The following is a 17,981-nucleotide window of genomic DNA, read 5'->3' as shown; positions in this document are numbered from 1 at the left end:
AATAGAACGAAAATGAAAGGAAAAATAAATTATGGATCGAAGAAAAAAAGTTCAGAAATACTCAGAAAATGAAAAGAATATTTAATATGACATCTACAATATTTTGAGAAAGTTGTAGAATCCTCTTTAAATTATATGCGTAGATGCTTATTGATTACTATTTTAAGATAACGTATATACCTGAGTGTACTTTGGAAAATTGTAGCCCATCAAAAGATAATTACATAGAGAAATGGGGAAGGGACTAGAAACGCTCCTAGCCCCTTCCCCACTTCTCTCTGAGCCTTACTACCTGTTATTTTTTTTGCATTTTCTGAAAACATTTACCTCAGAAATGTATATTTTAAAAAGATATATTGACGTGAGTATTTTCGATTAAAAATTAGGGTGAATTTTCGACATTCGAGGTCAAGTTAAGGTGAAAAAATAAATATTTTAAATCATAAAAAAATACTGTGTGTGTTTTGGACATAAAAAGTTAAGTTATCACCAAATTTCTTTAAAAAAATGTAAAAGAAATAAAGAAACCAAAAACTTGGTTTTTTGAATTTTTCACATGAATTTTGACGTTATGTGAATAAAGTGTAAATACGAAAATTGTAGATCATCAACTACCTACAACTATACCTACTTCTATTACCTACAACTTTTCCATTTAATTTTTTTCCATAAAACTTGTAGTTTAGACGGAAATCGAGATAAACCGGTTTTTTAACCCTTAAGAGCCATTTCACAAAAATCGGTAACAATCCGCGAAATTGTAATATTTTGACGTCGTTAATCTCAGTGTTGGATGCAATAATGTAATTTATATTCTTGAAATATAATAGAGCAACCTTTTTTGTAGTCCATAGTCAGATCAGAATTTTGATTTATATTATGTGTATAAAATTATTAACCTTTTCATCAGCCTCCTCCCTGGGTAAACGGTCGCAATGTATACTTTGAAGTCCTACTTTTCAATAACCTCTACGTTGAAACCATTTTAAAAAAATATCATAATATGTGGAATATAATTTTGTTGTCCACTATCATAGATTTTTATTCCATTTGTATCTCTATTAAACGATAAAAAAAAATTTAAAGTTACGAATATTTTCCAAATAAGTACAATTTTAAAAGCGATATTTCTCTTAGAAAACTAAGAAATTTTAACGAACTATCCTTATCAAAGTAAACTTACATCATTAAGGAATACAAAAAAAATAATTAAAAGATGTAATTATTTTTAATACATTTTATATTAAATAATAAAAAGATAGTATATATTGCCACGCATCAAGCCCGGTAAATCAGTCGAGCGCTAGCGCTCTTAGAGGTAAGGTCCACGCCAAATTCTGCGCAGCCGTCTCTTTCGCTCACACGCGCCAAGCGCCTGTTGTTATAGCGGATAAAACGCATTTGATACTTTCATAATAAAATATAAATAAAATAAACATATTACGAAAATGACTGTAAAATAATATAATGATAATTTCTGTAAACAAATGTATAATTTAATTTTCTTTTCTCACACTATCAATACAAATAGGCATTTCAATCTGTTTGTCTTGTTATTTGTTAATTAATATGTTTGTCGGTGTCGATGTCATTAAATGCTTTTTTATTCATATCGTAAATATTAGATTCATTCGTAAACTGAAAAAACTAAATCAATTTAAAAAAATTGTTTCATAAAATTGATTTTTTTAATTTTATTTTAAATTTATTGACTGTTGTTATATAACATATTTGAAATTTTTAACAAATTAATTATGTAAAAAACATTTTATACCATAGTTATAATTTTTATTATACATCAGAAAATGATCACGATGGTCTTTTGGTTGTCACACTATACGTACTAGCACAAAGATCGCGCGGCTCGTACGACTCGCGCGATGCGACCAAATTTACCTAAACTTGCAGAGCGTAAAATTGTGAAATGGCTCTTAAGCAGACCACTTAACTAACTCAGATTGCCCGTAATTTATTTTTTCTTTCGTTTTCGTTGTATCTTCTTCCTTTTCCAATGGGTTTCATCCATATCATGGTAAAAAGATGCACTGGTCTACAAAGGGTTTTGAAATATTGTTCAGATTTAAAAACAAGTGTAAAAGATTTATTTTTTTTACTACATTTTTGAGTAAGAAATAAATACAATTTCAGTTCGAGGCGCATTTCGAAGGTCTTTTCACGCTGTATATTAAAAAGATACACTGTATTGTTTCATTTTTAACACAAAATGTCGCACAATAACAATTTTTTAACACTTATTTAAAAGAAATTAACTGAAGTAGGCCACAGCAGGAAATTTCCTGCTCAAAATATCGAGCAGCCCGACTGGGGTAGTACCTCGACCTTACAGAAGATCACAGCAAAATAATACTGTTTGCAGTATTGTGTTCCTGTTAGTGAGTAAGGTGACCAGAGCCCCTAGGGGATTAGGGATAGGGTTGACAACGCGCTTGCAATGCTTCTGGTGTTGCAGACGTCTATAAGTTACTGTAATCGCTTACCATATCAGGTGAGCTGTACGCTTGGTTGTCGACTAACTTAAATTTAAAAAACAGGAAAGAAAAACTGTAAAATAACTGATGAAAAGCCGACAAGTTTGTTTGTATACATATAAAGGCAACAGCGCATAGGCAAGTTATCCCCGTGAGCGGTGCTGCAGATTAAACTAATTTCTCATATGCAATCTTTTGTTTCACGCATCGGTCTGTCTCTTTCGCACTCGTTGAATACAGTGCTAGGAATCGTACTAATCTTCGTTTCATAGGAATGCAATCACTGGCATTCCACTCGTTACAACTTAATTTAAAATGTACGTAATATATAATAATAGACTATTGTATAGGCATAGTAGAAAAGAAAGAATGTAGTGAAAGAAAGAATGCAATGTAATATAAAGAAATAAAGGTTTATAGGAGATATATATAAATATTTTTAAAAATCGTTTGTCGTTGAGCGCGGGCGCGCCGCGTCCGCCGCCGCGCGCGACACACTAGTACGTCGGTATCGCCCTCACCTGCAGCTGCGCGGGCGTGTGGTCGGCGCGCAGCAGCGCCAGCGCGTAGGTCTTGCAGCGCGCGACACACTAGTACGTCGGTATCGCCCTCACCTGCAGCTGCGCGGGCGTGTGGTCGGCGCGCAGCAGCGCCAGCGCGTAGGTCTTGCAGCGCGCGACACACTAGTACGTCGGTATCGCCCTCACCTGCAGCTGCGCGGGCGTGTGGTCGGCGCGCAGCAGCGCCAGCGCGTAGGTCTTGCAGCGCGCGACACACTAGTACGTCGGTATCGCCCTCACCTGCAGCTGCGCGGGCGTGTGGTCGGCGCGCAGCAGCGCCAGCGCGTAGGTCTTGCAGCGCGCGACACACTAGTACGTCGGTATCGCCCTCACCTGCAGCTGCGCGGGCGTGTGGTCGGCGCGCAGCAGCGCCAGCGCGTAGGTCTTGCAGCGCGCGACACACTAGTACGTCGGTATCGCCCTCACCTGCAGCTGCGCGGGCGTGTGGTCGGCGCGCAGCAGCGCCAGCGCGTAGGTCTTGCAGCGCGCGACACACTAGTACGTCGGTATCGCCCTCACCTGCAGCTGCGCGGGCGTGTGGTCGGCGCGCAGCAGCGCCAGCGCGTAGGTCTTGCAGCGCGCGACACACTAGTACGTCGGTATCGCCCTCACCTGCAGCTGCGCGGGCGTGTGGTCGGCGCGCAGCAGCGCCAGCGCGTAGGTCTTGCAGCGCGCGACACACTAGTACGTCGGTATCGCCCTCACCTGCAGCTGCGCGGGCGTGTGGTCGGCGCGCAGCAGCGCCAGCGCGTAGGTCTTGCAGCGCGCGACACACTAGTACGTCGGTATCGCCCTCACCTGCAGCTGCGCGGGCGTGTGGTCGGCGCGCAGCAGCGCCAGCGCGTAGGTCTTGCAGCGCGCGACACACTAGTACGTCGGTATCGCCCTCACCTGCAGCTGCGCGGGCGTGTGGTCGGCGCGCAGCAGCGCCAGCGCGTAGGTCTTGCAGCGCGCGACACACTAGTACGTCGGTATCGCCCTCACCTGCAGCTGCGCGGGCGTGTGGTCGGCGCGCAGCAGCGCCAGCGCGTAGGTCTTGCAGCGCGCGACACACTAGTACGTCGGTATCGCCCTCACCTGCAGCTGCGCGGGCGTGTGGTCGGCGCGCAGCAGCGCCAGCGCGTAGGTCTTGCAGCGCGCGACACACTAGTACGTCGGTATCGCCCTCACCTGCAGCTGCGCGGGCGTGTGGTCGGCGCGCAGCAGCGCCAGCGCGTAGGTCTTGCAGCGCGCGACACACTAGTACGTCGGTATCGCCCTCACCTGCAGCTGCGCGGGCGTGTGGTCGGCGCGCAGCAGCGCCAGCGCGTAGGTCTTGCAGCGCGCGACACACTAGTACGTCGGTATCGCCCTCACCTGCAGCTGCGCGGGCGTGTGGTCGGCGCGCAGCAGCGCCAGCGCGTAGGTCTTGCAGCGCGCGACACACTAGTACGTCGGTATCGCCCTCACCTGCAGCTGCGCGGGCGTGTGGTCGGCGCGCAGCAGCGCCAGCGCGTAGGTCTTGCAGCGCGCGACACACTAGTACGTCGGTATCGCCCTCACCTGCAGCTGCGCGGGCGTGTGGTCGGCGCGCAGCAGCGCCAGCGCGTAGGTCTTGCAGCGCGCGACACACTAGTACGTCGGTATCGCCCTCACCTGCAGCTGCGCGGGCGTGTGGTCGGCGCGCAGCAGCGCCAGCGCGTAGGTCTTGCAGCGCGCGACACACTAGTACGTCGGTATCGCCCTCACCTGCAGCTGCGCGGGCGTGTGGTCGGCGCGCAGCAGCGCCAGCGCGTAGGTCTTGCAGCGCGCGACACACTAGTACGTCGGTATCGCCCTCACCTGCAGCTGCGCGGGCGTGTGGTCGGCGCGCAGCAGCGCCAGCGCGTAGGTCTTGCAGCGCGCGACACACTAGTACGTCGGTATCGCCCTCACCTGCAGCTGCGCGGGCGTGTGGTCGGCGCGCAGCAGCGCCAGCGCGTAGGTCTTGCAGCGCGCGACACACTAGTACGTCGGTATCGCCCTCACCTGCAGCTGCGCGGGCGTGTGGTCGGCGCGCAGCAGCGCCAGCGCGTAGGTCTTGCAGCGCGCGACACACTAGTACGTCGGTATCGCCCTCACCTGCAGCTGCGCGGGCGTGTGGTCGGCGCGCAGCAGCGCCAGCGCGTAGGTCTTGCAGCGCGCGACACACTAGTACGTCGGTATCGCCCTCACCTGCAGCTGCGCGGGCGTGTGGTCGGCGCGCAGCAGCGCCAGCGCGTAGGTCTTGCAGCGCGCGACACACTAGTACGTCGGTATCGCCCTCACCTGCAGCTGCGCGGGCGTGTGGTCGGCGCGCAGCAGCGCCAGCGCGTAGGTCTTGCAGCGCGCGACACACTAGTACGTCGGTATCGCCCTCACCTGCAGCTGCGCGGGCGTGTGGTCGGCGCGCAGCAGCGCCAGCGCGTAGGTCTTGCAGCGCGCCGCCACGTCGTCGGCGGCGAGCGCGGGCGCGGGCGCGGGCTCGTCGTCGCGCCGCGCCGCGTCCGCCGCCGCGCGCACGGCCGCCGCCGCCGCGCGCGCCGCCTGCCACACGCTGCACGACACGTGCGCCGCCGGGAACGCGCGCGACACCTCCTGCGGCCGCGGACGGTGGAACAACATTAGCGGTACGGACGAACGGGGGAGGGGAGGGGGACGAGGTAAATGAAGAAAAAAGGGAGAACACGAGAAAGAGCAAAAGTGGAAGGAAAGGGGGCGGGTGTGAGAGAGAGTGTTAAAATATTTACCTGCTGACTCTTATTAGGGTCGCATACGACACACCGCACTTGTCTCCATGCGGGATTACATGATTTGAACGTCTCCAATAGCCACGTCAAGTCCTCTCCTATTAACGTCGATATACCTGTAATGTTAAAAATTAATTTAATTATCAGCAACAAGTAGACGCAATTATTCGTGTCAGTAATAATTTTTTATACATATTCAACATATCCATTCCTAAGATAACTGACATAATGCTTTTTATAGGTAAAAGCCGACTAATATAGCTCATTTTTTTCAAACGTACATAAAAATTGTATATATATACATATATATATATATATATATATATACATATATATATATATATATATATATATATATATATATATATGTATAAACCCAGACTAGCAGCTGAAATCGAACCCACAACCCCAAGATCAGAAAGCAGCGTCACTGTAAATTGCACCAACAAGAGTATATTTTCATTTAAATATTCTAATAGTTTGTAATAACTAAACATAAGCATATATACTATACCTGCACTGACGATAACTGACTTTCCATTACCATCTTCTGCCAAAAATAGTGTGACATTGTGCTTGACGCTGGGACTTGACGTACCGCCCACTGTTGGGATCGCACTGTTAAACTCTATACCTGAAAGTATAAGAAACATTGGAATTTACTTCTTTTTTTTATAGGACCAGTGTGGCATACAAGTGTACGACCCATCTAATGGTAGGCGTTTACAGTAGCCTATAGACGCCTGCAACACCAGAAGCATCACAAGTACGTTCCCGACCATACCCCAGGAGCTCTCTTACCTCACCTTACTTTATTAGTCGGAATGTAGAAACTCAACAGTTACACTTTAAAGCTATCCATACATTACTGAAACATAATCTGTCATATTTCCTGCATAAATGACAGCGACACTATTTATATAATCTATGTATAATTTATTCACATTAAAAAAATAGTTTGTCATCGCTGTCACTTATCCACGCCCCTAGACCAATTAAATCGTAGGAAATTAGAACACCATGTTTAAATTAACCATTCGTTTTTCAAATTTTATTCTGATATGCACGTGCAGATTTCCTCATAATTCCCCATGCCCTCTCTCATATAACAAGTGTTTGCTCACAAACAAATAAAAAAAACGGATTTCAAATTACATCGACAAATAATAAAATGAGAACATGATCAATATTGTCGAAGTCTTGTAAATAAATATTGTTAGGGATGATTAAAAAACTTCACATCAGATCTACTACTGCAAGTACCGGCTTTGAAATAAAAAAGGATCATCAAAATCAGTACACCCAGTAAAAAATTATGAGATATGATAAAAAAAAATCAGACAATTTGAGAACCTCCCTTCTTTTGGAGTCATTTGAAAACTCACCTGTTTCGATGCACAGGAACTGTGGAACGGCATTGAAAGCCAACTGCATGCTAGGCGTTGTGAGGTAAACGCACTGTATGCAACCGGACTGTGAGTGTAGGAGTTTGACACCTGCATCTGTAATTATTTATTATACTGTTAATACTCATTCAATAGAACCCACCCATTCAAATAGAAATTATTTTGGGGTATTTGTAATATGTTTGCCACTTTTCGCTGCCATACAAATGCTGGTAAAAGCACTGCACTACTTCCTGCACTGCATAGAAAGCTTATTTTTTATAACAATCTGTTTGACGTACTAGATGTGGCTGCAACGAGTCCCTGCATTTATAAAAAAACTTGTCCTTGTAATTTACCTTGTAATTATGGCTATGTGTCTTGTAACTATAATCGACTAATTTCTTCATGTTTAAAGTACTTTTTGTTTGTATACTGATTATTAATTTATTTGTATTATTAACATATTACCTATTGTACCTGTTTAACCAAATATAGAGAAAAAAAAACATACAAATTTTGTTGTCTATTCCTAAGGTAGGCAACTTAATGCTTGTGTTATAAGTCAAATGAAATGAGTACATATTATTTATTATATATCTCATTGGCCTTAGTCCGCCTATTGCAGACGATTTACACAGTGTCAGACAGACACTGTGTCGCCTAGGCCACTCTTCAGGAAAACGCAGTTGCCTAAGCTCTACGCCACCCTCTCGACCTCACTGGCTTGGCCCACAGGAACGACGAGTCGATACGTGTGGAGCCAGTTCGGCTGCAGGAGCCTTTCGCATTTTAGAGCTATGTCACGAATGCTTGACGGAGACCCCATTCCGGGTTTTAAATGAAGTTTTCCTGACCCTGATTTTGGGCGAGGTTTATCCCTCGGTCGCCTTTTACGACCCCCACGGGAAGAAAGGGGGTGGTGCTATTCTACTCGGCCGACACCACACGCCATTATATATTTTAATCTTAATACATAAAATCGTTAGGTCATTCACTCATCACGAAATCTCGAAAACCACTAGATGTATAGATGAAATTTAGCAAGTAGATAGTTTTTCGTTAGTAGACGTCCACTCAGAACGACATGCGACAGGGAAGTATTAAGGAGGTGTAAGGCCTCTCGAAAGATTTTATTAAAGCTCTTTTTTGTACTACTAATTTGAAGCTTGACAGGAAGACAGTTAACATATAGCAGATGGAAACTAGAAAAGATTAGACCTATTACGGAGATCTAATGGCTCCCGAAAGTTTATATTAAAAAACTCAACTCTTTGTCCTGCAAACTTAAACCTGGATAAGAAGATAGTTAATAGTTATTAGACATCCACCGAAAATGGATCCTCTACTAGTCCGCATTAAAGAGGTCTAACGGCTATCGAAATTTTTTAATTAAATTCCATCGTGTTTTGTGCTATGAACTTGGAACTTTGTAGGGATATATTAAATAGATGGATGAATTAAGGAGGTCTAAGAGTCTAATTTAGTATTTTTTTTTTTTAGATAGGCTTGCATTTGACCACTATTTCACTTGATGTTTAGTGAGAATGTGGTCTAGGATGGAGCACGCTTACCAAGAAGTAGCCTATTCACTCGCGACTTAAATATCCCCAGATCCTAGCTATCTGGAAACACAGACGCTGGTAGAGAGTTCCATTCTTTAGTCGTACGCATCAAGAATGTACGAGCGAATCGCTTCGTGCGTATAGTGGGTATGTCAACCGTGTAAGGATGGCGTAACACAGTTCGTCTGGTTGTTCGAAGGTGGAAGGGTCAGGGAGGAATCAGGTCGTGGAGTTCCTGCGCACACTCTTCGAAGTGTATCCGATAAAAAACCGACAGGGCGGCCACCCTACGCAATTACTACTACACTACACTAGTATTGTAAAGTTTGTGAAAATTCTGGATGGTAAAATAAGATTACTAATAAGTACTATTACTATATAGTTTACTACTTTCTAATATATAATTGTATATATCTAATAAAACATTGAACTCCTCCGAAACGGCTCGACCGATTTTAATAAAATTTTGTGGGCATATCGGGTAGGTCTGAGAATCGGCCAACATCTATTTTTCATACCCCAAATTATAAGGGCCCCCCCTTAAGCGGGTTAATAACATATATGGCAAAACAACGTTTGCGGGGTCAGCTAGTTACTATATAGATTACTACTATTACTATATAGATTATTAATAAGTACATTAAGATTGTCTTGCTTTCTAACATAGACCTCCCCTAGAGTTTTCCATAGTGTACGGTTATGTGCTGTTTGTCTCCAAACAGATCCTGCAATACTTTTAAAATCTTCTTTCCACCTGCGACATTGTCTTTCCTTTTTCATTTAAAAAAATTGCTTAAGTTGACTTAAGTACAAACTGTTCGCAAGAATTTTCTTTAAAGCCGGATGGAAAACGAGCTCGTCGAATCATAAATGTGGTATAACAATGAGATAATAAATTATTTGTAATATACTAATAGGCACTAACCTAACACACTTTGTAAATATAATTAATTTCTACGCGAGCAGAACCGCGGGCGACCGCTAGTATACACATATAAATAATTTCACATATTAGTCTACTAATACAACTATTATTACCATAATTAAGCTGAAGTTTCCTCACGACGAAATCGTATTTTTGGTTCAGCCAGCGAACGGCACCAGCGCCGGTCGCTACTAATTGTGCCTCCGTCGTTATTATTTGGCCTTCAGTCCTGAAAAAGGTTATATATGACTAGAATTATAACTGGTATATAGATGTCACAGCTTAATTCTTTTTTTATATACGACTAGATCGGCAAATAAGGGAACGTCCACCTGATAGTAAGCGATTACTGTAGCCTATGGACACCTGCAGAAGCATCGCAAGCACGTCGTCCACCCTACCTAAGGTCTGGAATTTCCCCATGAGCTCTAGCATACATTTCAATACATAAATTGTAGTATTACATAACATAACAATATGCTTTATAAGGTTAAAGATCGTTTATTTCTCAAAAGAATACAATTCACTTACATGAGAAATTACAAACACTAAAATTTAACAAAAATATTACATGTTGGGTACATCGCAACACAATATATTAACAATTTATAGTCGAGACAAGAAATTAACAGTATGTAGGGTAGGCTTAAAACATATATACACAAGTTAACAGAAATATGCGCAACTGGAAGTGTCATTGTTAAGGTGTTATTTTATGTTTCATTATATTATAGTAAAAATTAGTACACGTATTTATTTTTATTTATTTGTTAATTTATTTATTCATTTTTTTAAAGTGAAAACGTATGATTTTTTTTTCTTTATTATATGTATATAATTTTAGTATTTTTTTTTATTATAAGTAACAAAAAAAAAAATGCTATTATTATTATGTTTTTTTTTTCTTGCTAAATTCCATTACCCGTAGTTTAGTTTTAATTTAATGACATTCATGTAGTTTAATTGTTATGAAATTGAAATATTAGTGCTTAGTTGATCCTGACTATACTATTCGATTTTTTACATAACTTTTGAGTAATTTTTTGAAAGTAAAAAGCGATTTAGCTCCCTTAACGTCGTTTGGCAGTTTATTGTACAGTTACCTTCGAACATTACACATCTCTTCCCATAGTTAGTGCGTGGTTTGTAGAGTATAATATCATTGGCAGATCTTAGTTTCATTTTTTGTATTTCTTGTTTTTTTGTAAAAGTTATTTTAGAGTGTAAATCCTTGTTTAATATTTTACGTATCAATAAGCAATTATAATAAACATAAGTTTGATGAACATTCATAAGACCAGTTTCCTTGTAAATTTTTTGGTTGGAGGTGAAGAAATTATATTTAAATAAAATTTTTATTAATTTATTTTGTGCTACTTGTAAAGGCTCTAAATTTGTTTTTGCCGCGGAGCCCCAGATTTCAACCAAATAATCTATGTGTGGCTTAATAAGAGAATTATATATAATGTAACGTACATCATGTGGCAAACATCGGACGATGCTTTTTATAGCTCCCATTAAAGAAGTTAATTTAGATTTTATTTTATGGATATGTGGTTTCCATGTCAATTTACTATCCAATATTAATCCTAAATATTTTTCCTGGTCAACTTTTGTTATTTCTTGATTATTTATTGTTAACGATACCTTTTGAGATATTTTTTTATTTTTTGGAGCAAATACGATATATTTAGTTTTTGAGATGTTTACTGTAAGCAAGTTAGATTGGAACCAAATATTCAAGATATCCAAATCGTCCTGAGCATCCTTTACAATAGTTTCTAAGTTATTTCCATAGTAAAATAAGCTAGTATCATCTGCATATAACGAGATATCGCCGCGAAGATTTAAAGTATGGATATTGTTTATATATATAAGAAAGAGCAAAGGACCCAAAATCGAGCCTTGGGGAACGCCGCAAGTAATGACTCGTGGATCACTCTGTGTCTCTCCCATCTTAACTACCTGATATCTATTTGTAAGATAGGATTTTATCATTTTAAGCACTGATCCCGCGATGCCAATAGATTGTAGCTTTTTCAAAAGAATTTCGTGGCTCACAGTATCGAACGCCTTTTTCAGGTCAATAAATATTCCCAATGCTACCTGCTTCCTATCGATATGCAGTTTAATCTTTGTTACAACGTCTATAGTTGCTGATAAAGTGTTACGTCTTGGTCGAAACCCGTACTGTTTATCATAAAAGAAATTTTGTGAATTTAGAATAGATTCTAGTCGCATATATATTATTTTTTCAAAAACTTTGGACAAAACAGGAAGTACTGATATGGGACGATAATTACCTGGATCTGACTTGTTGCCTGATTTATAGATAGGAGTAACTTTAGCTATTTTTAGAGTATCGGGGAAAATTCCTTCATCTAAGCATTTGTTTATACAGATAGTAAGTACATCTAAAGATTTTATACATTTTATGGATTTTATATTGACACAGTCAATACCTGCACCTACGTTATTTTTTAAGCTACTAATGATATTCGCAACTTCTTTAGTATCTGCATATTCAAAATTGTTTAGTGTTTGTTCGTTCGATCCAGTTGCGCGTATATCCGTTACGTAAACATTTTCGTTATGATATTTTAATGGAATTTGTTTTGCTAAATTAGATCCAATATTACAAAAAAAGTTGTTAAAATAGTCACAAATCTGTTTAGAGTCTGTTATAAGTCCATTTTCAGTTAAAAGTGTATTCGTCGACGAGTGAATTTTTACTTTGTTGACTGACAAGTTGTTTATTAGGTCCCACATCTTTTTTGGTTTTTTCACACAGGCCGTAAAGGATTTCAAATAGTATGCACTTTTTAATTTTTGTATATTTTCAGATACCTCATTTCTTTTTTTGTTAAATTCTTTTTTAGTAATATCACTGGGGTTATTTTTATGTTGTGTCCAAAGGTTATTTCTCATACGGATATCCTCGATAATTGTTTGGTTTATCCAATCTTGTCTTGGTGGATTTAATTTTTTGCTTTTATTTACTATACTGTCACGAATACAACTCATCAGCTTTTTTTCAAATGAGATGTACAATAAGTTTGATTCGTTGCTGATACTGCTATCAGCGATGTTTTTATATAACCTCGTATAATCAATAGCTTTGTAATTTATTTTCTGCGGCTTAGGTGACAAATATTTTTTAATTTCTACATAAATTTGTTTGTGATCGGACATGGACGAATCTATAAGAGAAAAATGGAATTGCATTTCTTTCAAATTAGAACATACGTGATCTATGATGGTTTTCACTTTAGAAGTTTCTCGAGTACAGAAATTTTCAGTTATACTGTTTAGAAACCTGTAACCAGCTTCTTGTAGCATTTGTTTGTACAAAACGACTTGACGATCTGATCTCAGTAGGTTAATGTTGAAATCCCCAAAAACTATAGTCCTTCGTCTTTTGTGTAGTTGCTGAGAGTAGTTATCCAAAAAGGAATTAAGATTAGTAGATTCAGGTTTTCTGTAAATAACACCAACGTTCAAGGAATAATTTTCAATATAAATCCATAGGTAGTGGTTGTCGTTCAAACACACTTCTTTCATTTGGCTGTGTTTAAGTTTATTGTGAGCGAAAATCGATACACCCCCTTTTGTAGCTCTTCTGAAATTGTAATAGTGTGTATATCCAGTTATTTGAAAACGGGCTGCTTCATCTTCAGACTTCAACCAAGTTTCGGTTAGAACGATAAAATCAAAATCAAAGCCATTCACTATACATTTCAATTCGTCAAATTTTCCACGTTTAACAATACTTCGTATATTTGCATAGAAAAATTTCAGTGATTTTTTTGACTTAGTTAGTTTTTCGTAATCATTGACATGTTCATAAGTAGTATCATTATTATCTGGGTTTACAATTTGCTTACTAGAAACTTTTTCATTCGCATATTTTAGTTTTTTGGGGACATCTCAACAATCCTAGGCACATTTTTAATAAATTTAATCGTTAGATTTTTTTTGCCGTTATCAATTTGTTTTTTAAGTTCTTACTTAAGATGATATATGTATTTTCGTTGTTGATGTGTTTGATCAGAATAAATCGTAATAGATTCCGTACTTACTTTATTTTTGGCACGCAAAATTGACTTGACTGTTTCATGAGAATCAAAACAAACCTTTAACGGACGGTTTTTATCAGATTGATATTTTCCTAAACGAAATATTTTTTGAGGACTAGGAAAATCTTCACTGATTTTTTTAATTATTTTTACTGCTTCTTTAGTGTCCAAATTTTTCCTTTGGTCTTTATCACTTGATTCTGCTTCTCGGATCCCATTAATTATAATATTTTTGCTTCTTGTTTCACGTTCTTTAATTCCGTTTAAAATATCCTCGTAATTAAGTTCCGTTAAAACCTGCTTTTGGTTTGTTTTAAGTTGTTGTATCTCAGATTCTAGACTATTCATCCTACACTCTGCAGCCAAATTCTTTCCAACAATATCCGAAATATCCGATTTCATATTATTTAGTTCGGTTGTAAGATTATCGGTAGTTACTTTGATATCGCTAATCTGTTTCTTTATATCGTTTACATCTTGATTTATTTTTTCAATGTACATCAAAACAGAAATAATACATATCAGATTGATTTTAACAAAGTATCATAAGGTACAAAGGGCGGCCTTATCACTGAACAGCAATATCTTCCAGGCAACCTAGGGGCAGAGGAGATTACATTTAAAGCACATTAAGAAAAAAATGTTATACGTACCTATCTGTAGAATCGCCCGGATTCTCTATAATCGCAACCTCGTACTCCTGACCTTCGACTTGAGTGTTGTTACTCAGTTCGAACTGCTGATATGTGTTGCTTGTTTCCTCAACTGGTTGCTGGAGAAAATAAAAAATAAATATTTATTAATAATAATGTGAGAGTTAGTGAGACAATTCCACTAAAAAACGCCGCCAGGAGCGGGTTATTATTATTATTTAATAAGCTGGTGAATGTGTGACGAGCGTTACGAAGTGTGATCGGGCGAGATGAACGAAAATGGAAAGGGAGATATAAGTTAGTGAAGATACTTGGCCAAATAGTCCTATGCCCAGGAGTGGTATGTTACAAGTTAAATGAAACATTTATTAAAGAAGTACACAAAATTATAACATTTCACTACATATATGACGACGCGTTGGCGCAACGGCGTAGCACTGATTTGTGCGTGTTGCGCTGGCGGTTGCGGGTTCGATCCCCGCACATGACAAACCTCTGTATTGTATTAATTAGTGTATTAAAAAAATTCTTATATAAATAAATATCTATGTACGACGCGGCGACGATGACCGTTCATGTCAATGACCAAAGAACAAGACCTATTTCCCTCCGGCGTGGGGTAAGATGTAATATCACCGAAACTGTTTACCACTGCGCTAGAGGATGTTTTTAAGACCTTAGATTGGGGGGAACGAGGCATCAACGTCAACGGTGAATTCATCTCTCACCTTCGTTTCGCCGACGATATTGTCATCTTTGCGGAGACGCTGGATGAGTTAGACCAAATGCTGGCCGGCCTAAACGAGTCCTCCCGACGTGTCGGTCTCTGTATGAACTTGGATAAGACGAAAGTTATGTTTAACAACCAAGTCATACCGATACCGGTATCGGTCGATGGTACCCTTCTCGAAGTTGTTCAGGATTATATTTACCTAGGCCATACTATCCAACTAGGCCGCACAACTTCGAGAAGGAGGCCGATAGGAAGATTCGGTTGGGCTGGGCGGCATTTGGCAGGCTCCGATGAGTCTTCACTTCGAAGATTCCGCAATGCTTGAAGACAAAAGTTTTCGAGCAATGCGTCCTGCCTGTGTTAACATACGGAGCCGAGACGTGGACACTGACGGAGGGACTGGTCCACAAGTTTAAAGTCGCTCAACGTGCAATGGAACGGGCTATGCTTGGGGTCTCTCTCAAAGACAGGATTAGAAATGAGACTATCCGCGAGAGAACGAAAGTAACCGACATAGCCCACAGAATTAGCAAGTTGAAGTGGCAGTGGGCTGGTCATCTGTGTCGCAGGACCGATGGCCGTTGGAGCAGACGGGTCCTAGAGTGGAGGCCATGTCTTGGCAAACGCACTGTGGGACGTCCTCCGGCCCATTGGACCGACGATCTACATAAGATTGCCGGTGTAGGCTGGATGAGGATTGCGGAAGACCGGAATGTGTGGCGCGAACTTGGGGAGCCCTATGTCCAGCAGTGTACTGCGATAGGCTGAAGTGATGAAATAAATATAACGATAATAATTTTCAAGAATTCACACTTTTTTTTTTTTATTATGTTATGGGCTTACTCTTGACCTCAGTCTAGCTCTAGAGCACAGACGAGGTTGAAGACGGAGCGAGTTCGCCCAGAAGAAGCCTGTTCACTCGCACTTTAAACATGTTCGGGTTGTAAGAACTCGGAAATACAGACGCCGGCAGGGAATTCCATTCCTTGGCTGTGCGCATTAAAAAAGATGATTCAAAGTGCTTTGTACGTATGAAAGGTATATTAATCAGGTAGGGATGAAAGCCTGCGGTGCGTCTGAAAGTCCGATGGAAGAAAGGAGATGGGGGTATGAGCTCGTGCAGCTCCAGGGCTCAGGCGGTGAGCCAGAGTGTGAAGAGATTTCACCAAACTGGCATTACCGATTAGCTGCTTGGCTCTGCGTTCCACTGAGTCCAGTGTGGTGAGTTGATATTTAGCTAAGCCATCCCACAAGTGACTGCATGTTAAATTTTATATTTATAATAATTTATTTAACGATAACCCTTTGTCAGATCTATTCCAAAAAAACTAGCTTTAGACCTATGTCATACTGTCATAGTAATTCAAAACGTATCAAAATATTGTTTTTAATTTTTATGTGAGCATTTATGTCCAAACAACTCCAAGAAGTAAGCTGGTCAAGCTTTTTTAATGTCCGATGTTTCAGATACTTTACAGCAACCATGGGTGGGTAATGATAATAATAATAATAATACTCTCAATTGTACACAACAACATTCAACACAATAACATATTACAAATAAGGAAGAGTGTACAAAGGCAAAAGCAATCACTTCAGGACAACTTTTGGACATATAGGACACAGCGTAGTGAAAGTGGTAGGGAAATGTACACAGAGAAGTGACGATTAATGTCCTTCCTATATTATAATAAACAAATAAGTTATAACATATCACCAATTTGCATAAGTATAATATTCTTTGTTTATTATTCTCGACTACATTTGCAAATGGTTGATGTACAAAAAGCTTTAAGGTTTTAGGTCCTTAGATTAGAGATAAAATATTAAAATACAAGATCATTTTACTTACATTACTAACTTCTGTGGCGTTTTGAACAAATGTACTTCCTTCCTCCTCAGGTTCCCCTTTCACATCGTAGATCGTCTCAGCCATCACGATCCGACCAGACGAATCCATGCTCCACATACCTCCAAACGCGAAATTAGATGGAGTGCCACTCTGTTCATACAGAATCACCGTGTTGGGACCGAGATGCACTGGTTCGCCTTTCATGTTAACAAAAACAGGCTGCTCGAAGTTTCCCTCAACTAATTGTCCTGTGTGTACGATCTGCTGACCCTGTTCCACCGGCACTTCGACCACCTGGTTCACCTGGACTTCGATTTTGTCTTTTTCATCATCGTTTTTCCCGCGGTTGACCATCTTCTGTTTTTTCTCGCCCTCCGCTGGATCATCACTTTTCCGTTTAATCACAGTTTTCTTCTTATTTTTTTTGTCCATTGTCACTATATTCTTTATTTACGTTGCACTAAAACGCGCATATAATATGCCTGGACGAGGTAATTGTACGAATTTTCAATTGTACGAAATATATTACAACGCCTCGCCCAGTATTTTTCATTGTCCCACTAATTTAAAATTAACCTAATTTATTCTACACTTTCTAGTTAATGCTATAACACAATACACAACAACATTTTAAAACTTTTGTAAACACCAATTATTGTTTTGATTGTAATAAAATGAAAATATCTTGTGCGAAAAGGACAACTCACAGAGACGCCATTTCTGATCGTGAAATTTATATCGCCATCTCGCTCATAAAATATAGACGTCCTTGTCTAGGATACACTTACGTTTAAAAATAGTGAGAATTGAAACCAAAAAAAGTAAAATTGTATCTATGACACATTACAGAAATTGACAAATATTGTCATTGTCAGACAAATATTATAGTGTCAAAAACAAAATATAAATTATAATTATACTGAATTACTAATTGAATAATTCAATTAAAATAAAATATTTAAAACTATAGTCAATAGTGTTCTTTACTCCAGTATT

General features: G+C 40.1%; 1 protein-coding gene across 1 annotated transcript in view; it reads right to left on the bottom strand.

Annotated features, from left to right (window-relative positions):
* The window catches only part of LOC123666759, a 30,504-nt gene extending 12,681 nt beyond the window's left edge, over positions 1–17,823 (bottom strand). The window contains exons 1-9 of the mRNA XM_045600813.1: positions 16,986–17,823; positions 14,401–14,519; positions 13,996–13,998; positions 9,785–9,900; positions 7,182–7,298; positions 6,311–6,430; positions 5,797–5,912; positions 5,570–5,644; positions 5,429–5,530 (exon numbers count right to left, since the gene is read on the bottom strand). Coding sequence (XP_045456769.1) covers positions 5,429–5,530; positions 5,570–5,644; positions 5,797–5,912; positions 6,311–6,430; positions 7,182–7,298; positions 9,785–9,900; positions 13,996–13,998; positions 14,401–14,519; positions 16,986–17,417 — 1,200 coding nt within the window. The 5' untranslated portion in view covers positions 17,418–17,823. The remainder of the gene's footprint in view (positions 1–5,428; positions 5,531–5,569; positions 5,645–5,796; positions 5,913–6,310; positions 6,431–7,181; positions 7,299–9,784; positions 9,901–13,995; positions 13,999–14,400; positions 14,520–16,985) is intronic.
* Between the last annotated feature and the right edge of the window lie 158 nt (positions 17,824–17,981).

Source organism: Melitaea cinxia, chromosome 27 (assembly GCF_905220565.1).
Source record: "Melitaea cinxia chromosome 27, ilMelCinx1.1, whole genome shotgun sequence".
Taxonomy (NCBI): domain Eukaryota; kingdom Metazoa; phylum Arthropoda; class Insecta; order Lepidoptera; family Nymphalidae; genus Melitaea; species Melitaea cinxia.
The sequence above is the reverse complement of the archived record's forward strand: the minus strand, read 5'-3'. Positions and strand labels throughout refer to the sequence as shown.